General features: G+C 39.3%; 1 protein-coding gene across 2 annotated transcripts in view; it reads right to left on the reverse strand.

Annotated features, from left to right (window-relative positions):
• The window catches only part of gk (glycerol kinase), a 20,777-nt gene that overhangs the window by 5,139 nt on the left and 6,618 nt on the right, over positions 1-9,020 (reverse strand). Inside the window, exons 8-17 of one of the 2 annotated variants that reach the window (XM_015395540.1) lie at positions 6,855-6,921; positions 6,637-6,654; positions 1,522-1,557; positions 1,360-1,427; positions 1,243-1,285; positions 1,078-1,158; positions 758-836; positions 575-671; positions 410-494; positions 216-336 (exon numbers count right to left, since the gene is read on the reverse strand). In XM_015395540.1, the coding sequence (XP_015251026.1) occupies positions 216-336; positions 410-494; positions 575-671; positions 758-836; positions 1,078-1,158; positions 1,243-1,285; positions 1,360-1,427; positions 1,522-1,557; positions 6,637-6,654; positions 6,855-6,921 (695 nt within the window). The remainder of the gene's footprint in view (positions 1-215; positions 337-409; positions 495-574; positions 672-757; positions 837-1,077; positions 1,159-1,242; positions 1,286-1,359; positions 1,428-1,521; positions 1,558-6,636; positions 6,655-6,854; positions 6,922-9,020) is intronic. The other variant, XM_015395542.1, reaches the window with a different exon arrangement.

The following is a 9,020-nucleotide window of genomic DNA, read 5'->3' on the forward strand; positions in this document are numbered from 1 at the left end:
ATCACTTTTTTTTTCATCACGTATTTATCACTGCTGCTTACTTGCGCTTAGAGCTGTACTTATCGAAATTTCTTTTTGTTTACACTTGTGTGATCAAAAGGACAAAATAAAATCTGTCTAAGTCTAAACATTTGTAAAAATCCCAGTGAAGCTCCTAGCTTTTGAACCTTCTGATAATTGAACCTGCTTGATCTGCCTCATCAGACTTCTCTCACCGACAGGGATGCAGAGGATGTCTGCCTGCAGCTGCATCAGCAGCTTGTTGGATGTCATTCCTCCATCAACCTGCAGCTGAGTCAGAGGGATGCCGCTGTCCTGATTCATGGCGTCCAGTATCTGCATTTAGATACAGATGAGTGCATCAATTCACCCGTGTTCCAACGTTTGAGACGTTCCTGATTAGACTCACCTCTCGGGTTTGGAAACAGACGGCTTCTAGTGCAGCAAACGCCAAGTGGCTCTTATTAGTAAACTGAGTTAATCCACAAATAATCCTGTAGCAAAGAAACAGAGATTGGAGTTATAAGGACAGCTTCAGCACCATATTACTGCTGAAAGTAGCTGCTGGTGGTACCCCCTAGCACTGGGCTCCCAGTATGGAGCGTAGAGGCCAGAAAATGCAGGAACAAAGTAACAACCGTAGGACGTGCCAACGGATGCAGCCAACTTCTCTGCAAACATGAGGCAAACAGCAGAAAAGGTCAAAGCATGGATCCACGTACTGCATACTACTGGACTAGATGGACGGATGACGTACCAAGCTCATCTGATGAGCCGATCAGTCCAAGATTGTCCTGAAGCCAGCGAACCACAGCTCCAGCAATGGCCACAGATCCCTGCAAGGAGAGACCAGAGAATCAGACCCCTTCATGTTAGAACAGCCGGTTTAAAAGCTGGAACTATGTTCCTAATGCGTTGTGTTTGGACTTGAACAAGCTACTTCTGGAAAGAGTGGCGTCTGGTTTCAGTGTTTACCTCTTAGAGATAATCCCTCATCACATTAAAATGGTTTTGATGCAATCTTTCATGCAAGCTTCCTCAACTACAGGTTTAGAAACAAGTTTAGAGATCACATACCTCCAGGGCGTAACATGCTGGTTTGTCTCGTCCCAGTTTGTAAGCGACAGTTGTCAGCAGGCCGTGATCGGACATAACAGGCTGGAAAACGTTACGCGTCACTGCAGGCTGATATATAATGTGCTGATGTAGATTTATCTTTTATTTGAGACACAAGTTAAATACCTTTGATCCAGTGTTTCGCAACAGAAAGCAGCCAGTCCCATACCTGAAAATGACATGTTCGTCAGGATTTCTAAAGAAAAGAAAAATCAAAACAGAACTGCTAATGAAATCTCGTACGTGTTCTTTGCTTGTCCGTCTTGAAAACACATCTGACCAACGAGAGCTGCCGACTGATCCCCGAGGCACTGTTAAATAAAACAAAAAAATAAAACACAAACACTCCAACTGCTGTCTCTAATGTAGCATGAAAACAAATTTATCAGAAAACAAATGACTTACCCCTGAGATGGGAATACCTGACAAGGCCCCAGATTTCTGTAAGAAAAAATAAGCATCCATAAGATTTTAACTCTTGTTTTTTTCTTTTAAGCCAATTTTAGTTTTAATTCAAATATGAATTTAAATTTTTATGTATTGGTCTAAATTTAGTTTTTAAGCAAAATACATTTTTTGTCTAAAAATAGTTTCTAGTTTCACTTATCTGGTTTTAAAAGATAATCTAAGAAAGTTGATAATAAAATATTTAACAGATTTAAAGCCCTCTCCTGATATTACAAAAAACCAAAAACAAAACCAAATCTGAAACACCAGTAATAGTTTAGCTTGGGGTAACAGACGAAACCTCATTATTTGACTGAATGAAGCCAAATAATGAAAAAAGATAGAGGGGGTGAAACCTGTAGGATCTAAAGTCTTCACTCCAAAGTGCAATAAGGGTTAGAGGTTTAAAGACAGAACGTGATGCGTGAAAAGAACACAGCGCCAAAAAGGGAGTGAAGAGATGGGAGTCATGTTGACAGGGAAGCTTGGAGGTAAGAGAGACAACCAGCAGAGCAGCATGCCACCACAGAAGCAGAAAGGGACAGCCGCCATCCAATGCATTTCCAATCCAATGCATCCCAAAGAGGCCCAGTAATGTGCTATGGCTTTATGAATTTCTATGGTAGGAGCTCATTTTTGAAGCAAATAAAAACTTTCTGATTAATTAGCTCATCTAGTTAGCACCTCATAATTTATTCCTCTGTTTAAAACTTTTTTTATAAATCAGCTTGTTAGTAAACCTGCGATGGACTGGCGAGCTGTCCAGGCTGTACCCCACCTCTCGCCCGAGTATAGCTGGAGATAGGCACCAGCACCCCTCACGACCCAGCTTGGGAGAAGCGTGACAGAAAATGGATGGATGGGTTAGTAAACTTGCATATCTACCATAACAAGAGGTTGTCACTATGTTGCACATATTCTCAATAAGTAAACAAGGAAATAATTCCCCCAGTGGAGGTGAAAAACAAAATAGAACTGTTTTGGTCATAATTCCACTAAGATAAGATAACACAACTTAAGCATCCAAGGTGGCATCTCCGTAATGGCAGCAGCTGCTTACAGCTCTCAACAACATGGAAGCATTTCCTTCCAAATATGCCGTCTAGCATGCAAGAAAATATGCATCGATCCAGTAAGTTAGTTTATGACCACCAGCTCCTGCTGGAGCTACAGTCATCAAGTATTTTTCTGGACCCGTAAATACAACTACTCTCCATTGTTTAAGTAGCTTCGGAGTGCTTCGAGCACAAGGTTTTTTTTTTGTTAGAGCTTTCAGCACATAAAATTGCACAAATTGCCAAGGCGGCGCATTTCACTCTAGTGAGCTTCATATTCCTCTTCTACTGGTTTGGCTTCCGGATAGACAAGTCAGAGTAGCGACATCTCACTGTGGAGCTCACTGTGTGAGGTGTTCTGTCCTATCCAGACAGAACACCTCATCCCCCTAAGCACAGGCTCCCCCCAGGGCTGCTTCCTAAGCCCCCTGCTGTTTATTCTGATGACATATGAGTGCCCTCAGGGAAGATGCTTCTCAGCATCTGCTGTAGGTCTAGCAGGTTCTGCAACAGCGTGTTAAATTGTTGAAACTCTAAACTACACTCTGCATCACACTTGCAACACCAACGTAGCTGATTTTCTTTATAATTCCTTTAAATAGAACACAACTCAATGTTCTACTGCATTTTGCACCATATTCATTTATTTTGCACTACACTGAACCTTTCCATATCAATGCCTTTTGCACCATGACTTTTAAAAGGGCTTCCTGTTTCTCCTACAGTGTTTACATTCTTGATCACTGCTGCACTTTGTAAATGGAAATGTTCATTTCAGTGTTGTAAGCTGCTTATTCACTGTGGTAAGCTCTAGAATCATAATTTCGTTTTGTATGCTCTTTGTGTATACCAAATTACAATAAAGTTTGTCTAAGTCTAACCATGTTTGGAGGAAGAAGAATGATGAGCACCATCCCAAGAACACTATTCCTAATGTGAAGTATAGAGGTGGTAGCATAATTTCTACATATAGGATAGGGCAACTGCACTGTATTAGGGATGGGATGACCTGGGCCATGTATTGCGAGATTTGGGGGAACCAAGCTGGGTCAAGGCTGGTTCTTCCGACATGACAATGATCCAAAGCACATAGCCAGATTACCAAGGAGTGGCTCTGTAGGAAGAATATCAAGGTACTGGCACAGCCTAGCCAGTCTCCAGACCTAAACCCAATAGAGAAAATTTGAATGGAGCTCAAACTCCCTGTTTCTAAGCAACAGCCCAGAAACCTGACTGTTCTAGAGGATATCTGTGTGGAGAACGGGCCAAAATCCCTCTTTGCAGTGTGTGCAAGCCTGGTGAAAAACTACAAGAACCATTTGATCTCTGTAATTGCAAACAAAGGCTACTGTACTAAATATTAACATTGGTTTTCTCAGGTGTTCAAATATGTATTTGCAGCTGTATCATACAAATAGATTGTTAAAAAATCATGTATTCTAATATCTGAATTCTTTTTTTTAAGATTATGTCTCTCACAGTGGACATGCACCTATGAAGAAACCTTCAGACCCCTCCAGGATTTCTATGTGGGAGAACTTGAAAATGGGAGGGTGTTCAAGTACTTATTCTCCTCACTGTATCCATTTTTAGTGTATTCAGGCGTTCAGTGTTGAGAGAGAAAGAAACAGAACACAGGGTTTTGGTTGAACCCCAAAGAATGCTTAAATAAGAGCTAACCCGGGAAGTTTACTGAGTGTTTACATTTACAAGCAGAAGCATATAAAGTCCACTCTGCATCCTTATCACATAAGCGTGTAAAATAATCCCTGACCGGTGTTGCATCGAGCCGCGTACCCCCAATGTAAAGCAGGGGGAACAGTATCAGACAGGACTATTTGTTTCCACCAGAACGGTATCTGATGGGGTGGAAAGACCGGGTGAGTGTATGCAATTAATAACTGGATATGTCTAATGCTGAAAGGGACAATAAATACAGGAATGTGTGTTGACAAGTTTAAGAGTCTACATCTTCATGTGTGTCCTTAGGTAAGACCCTTCACGCTAACGCCTACCTCATACAACAATGAGATACAATGCAATGAATGCAATAACCGAGCTCTGCTGGAATGCCACTACTCCAGTAACCCTAGTCACAGGTGCTATATGCAAAGGATGTGGGAGAAATGGTCACTTTGAAACCCACAGTTCACACTTACGGCAAAACAACTAGTGGCTCAATGTTCCAACATCCATAAATGCCCTCACAACTTGAGATTGATGAGATACAAAACTGGCTAACTGGCCAAACCCCACACCAGAGATTAGGTAACGCCCCAATAAGCGCAACCATGCTGAACGAGTTAGCAACTGACCTGAAAAATAAGATAATGGCAAAAATGTCCACCAGGCAAACTGCAAAGCCAGTTAAAGAAACTAAGTGAAGTACCATCAGAAAACTACTAGAAGACATGAATGCAGCTCTTTAAGCAATTTCTACATCAACCATCACCGACACCAATGAGCTGATATACTGCGCAGCAGCAGTGATACTAGAGATGCTTGGCTGTAAGAACAAACGTGATGAAATACCCACCATGGAAAAGAAGGCTAGAGCTAATATCAAAGCAGCATGGAGAGAAGTGAGTCAATTGACAGAGGCCCTAAAAGGTGCAATGAAAAAGCAAGTACCCAAGAGGTACAGCCAGATGCCAATACCTGAAGCACTAGAAACTGCCAAAAAATGCTCCAAGCCTTGGCCAGCTGCCTTAAGAGGTAAACGAGAGACAACTCAACCAGCGAATATGTGCGCTCAGTGGGGTAATAGCAGAACAACCCCACCAAGGCTAGAAACTTAACAGTACTGGAAAGGCATATGGGAGAAGGAGGCAGCACACAACAGTGATGCACAGTGGTGGCTCTGAACATAATCCAGTCACCATCACAGTGGCAGAAATCCAAGGAAGAATCTCAGGTATTTACATAGCAATACCAAGTGACTGCAACATCAAGAAAAAGGAACATGAGAAACTAGAGGAATACCAGGGCTCAGAAATGAGCGAGAGAAAGGAAGGTCAAGGAAGGTCAAGGTGCCTGTGTTCATTGGTGCACTCGGGGCAGTGACCCCCAAAACTTAAGGAGTGGTTACAGCAGATCCCTGGAAATATATATATATATAAATATATATGTGTGTATGTGTTTTATAGATATTGCAACATCCGTCCATCCATCCATTTCTTCATATAGACAAAAGTTTAAGCATTCATGGTTCCAGTATTTCCTCTCTGGTTTGAGCGCAGGGCAGCTTTTAAATGCCTTCAGAGAGCATGCGCATTTTTTGCCACTTGTGCCGTGCGGAGATGCAAGGAAAACCGTATCTGATGATGCGGAAAGATGTAACACCCCATTGGATTATATCTCTGCTCTAGCAGTGCGCTGCTCGGCATTACTTCTCTTACTGGTAGCAGCAAGGCATGTGGAACGAACATGCCACCTGCTGGACGGCGGGAACATTACATCACCAAAAGATAGGGATTTTAGGCGCAAGTTCTCAATTAATAAGATTCAACAAACTGAAATTGAATTATTAATTTTAAATCCATTGTTTTACATTCACTTTGATTCATTTCCATTATATAACAAGGTTATTAGGTTTCCATAATATAACAAGCAAACAAGACTTTTTTTTTTTTTATATCTTAGGACTTAGACTTGATTTAATTCAACAATTATGGTTTACTATGTTAAAGTAAAATGCAAGTTCAGAGTCAAACCAACTTGTAGCTAATATGGCTTCATTTCTTAATATAAATACAGACTGACATAAAACAATGAATATGAAATATATTTATAGAAATTGGTATTTTGATTTTGTAAAACTTTTGTCTTATAAGTCTTTGGTAGGCTTTGGATGACATAGAACCTTTGATCCCACTTTTCTTTAAGTAAAATTAATAATATTCTTTTCTAGGCTTGGAGATGCATTTATTTTGGGAACGTTATATCTATATGCTGGTGATGGAATAGGAAAACCATTGACTTTATGTGGTGAGTAGAATGATGATGAGTTATAACTTACCCAGCAAGAACTTATTTTCTACCAGTGAGAAAAGAGAGAGACAATGGCACACAAAAATGCCTAAAGGAATTTCTGGGTCAACCTTCATGCACTTAAAAACAGCCTGAAAACACTCTACAATACATGTTAAATCAAAATAAATGTTTTGTTATATTATTTCACACTAGCATCAAAATTAGGATCAAATTATAGGAATAAAGTAGCATCTCCAAGCTTACCATTAGACCATATATTTCTGAGGAGCTCCTCACTCTGGGCAAGATCTCCATGGGAATACCAAAATATCTAGAAAAGAGGTGAAGAAAAAACATTGTTCAATCCAGATTAGGACAAGGATTCTTAGGTACCCTTTTCCTGAAGCTAAAAAAGCTTAACTCTAGTCAGCAGCTGCTCATTTCCCTCATAAAACGTGTCTTTGGTATTTTCCTAGCTGTCGTAGGTCTTATTATTTTCTCCTTGAAATATGTACAAGATGCCCCTGGTTTCTAATTTCATATGCTTTGTGCACATTTCCATGGTCTTTATTCTCTTCACCTTTCTGCATATTTCTTGCAAGTTTTAGCATCTTTCTGTTAAGACCATTTTTCTTCTCATCACCCATCTGACAGCTAATGACTTTAAACATTCAAACATTTTCAACAGAATACAAAAAAGGTTGCCATTACTATTCTGTGCATATTTTTCTTAATAATATGTCAAGACACATGCTTACAATGTAAAACAATCAGGTGTTTTATGTTAATTTCAGGGTTTGATTTCATCATGTTAAGTAGATAACGTTATTTTTTTATAAATCTGTGAACAAACTTAGTAAGAGCGGGTCTTAATATAATGAAAAAAAAAATGCATAGTAAGACAAAGTTAATCTATTAATGTAATGTCTACAGCAAAGTTGTCATATTCCAAAAATAATGTCAGGTAAATGGAATTAAACTAACTTTACAGGAATTAATTCATAATAGTAAGAGAGTAACATTGCAACACTGTAAAAAAAATTAAACCATTAAGATTAAAAAGTTGTTACACTAAAAAAAAAAATTGTAGCAGTATAGGAATAAAGTCTTAATATTACAAAAAAGAAAAGTTGTAAAATAAGTACATCGTAGCAGTGAAAGATTAACCAGTGAAAGCTGTAGTTTTATGACAATAAAGTCCTAACTAGGGCTGCAACTAAAGGTTATTTTGCAAATCTATTATCAATTAATAACCGGATATCAAAAGGTTCCTTAAGGAGGACTTTTGAACAAATTAAACCAGGTGAAACCGAAACTTTTCCAGTTGAGGAGTTCTAGATGGAGCATTTTGACACACATTTTCCTTTTTTGTCTTAAATGCAAAATGTTCATATATATTTTTTACAATCTTGGTATAATTACTGCTCTAAGTGGGTTGCTCTGTCAGATAAAGACATATTTTAGAGACTACATTCTAGTTAACGATGAATCGATTACTAGATTAGTTGATGATTATTTCAATAATCGATTAGCCATGAATAACTCTTTCAGCCCTAGTCCTAACTCTATAGGATTAAAGCAGAGTCCTACTGTTATATAAGCATAAAAGAGCACCCTTCCTCCTTCTGTGTTTAAATACTAGTTTCAGGCATGGGCTGCAGTTTGGTTGAGCCACAAAACTTTTTCCCACTTAATACAACTTTTGTCTCATAATATAACAACTTTACTTTAATAACATTATCCTAGTTATCTGATCCTTATTATTTTTTTTATAACATTGTGACTTTATTTCTTTTAATATTAAGAATTTATTCTCAAAAAAAAGGTCTTAGTCTGGCCGTAATGCTACGTTCACACCAATTAAGGCAGCAGAAGCAGCTACAGATGCATCTGAACAGATGAAGCTTCTGAGCATCTGAGCTGCATGACACAGTTCACAAGGAGCAGCTGTTTGTACTAAATAATGAAAAATGCAAATAATCTACTTCCAGCACCACAAACAGTATTGGGAACCCCCCAAAAGGCGACCGGCTGAGAGGCAGCTGTTGCTGACAGCACATCACTGGTGCACGGGGGTTTGTGCTGCTCCGACAGCAAGATAATATTTGGAGGCAGGATTGTAATCTTAATTAACTGACTGCACAGACCATGTTTTCAGGTGGACTCACTTAAAAATATGTTAAAACTACTTTTTACCAGCTGATCACAGCAAATATAGCAAAGCCACTCTCTGGCATTGAAAACGAAAGCACCGGAAGCATTAGATGCATCTGGACACACTTTATTGGACGCGCTTCAGGAGCAACAAAGATGCTTTTAAGGTGCGTCTGACCTTTATGTGTACAAGCCTCAAAAATTAAGCAGCAGGCGCTTTTTGCTGCTCAAAGCCCGTTAGGTGTGAACATAGCATTATACTCCATAAAAGGTTAG

This window comes from Cyprinodon variegatus, unplaced genomic scaffold, assembly GCF_000732505.1.
Source record: "Cyprinodon variegatus isolate N-32 unplaced genomic scaffold, C_variegatus-1.0 Scaffold745, whole genome shotgun sequence".
NCBI lineage: Eukaryota > Metazoa > Chordata > Actinopteri > Cyprinodontiformes > Cyprinodontidae > Cyprinodon > Cyprinodon variegatus.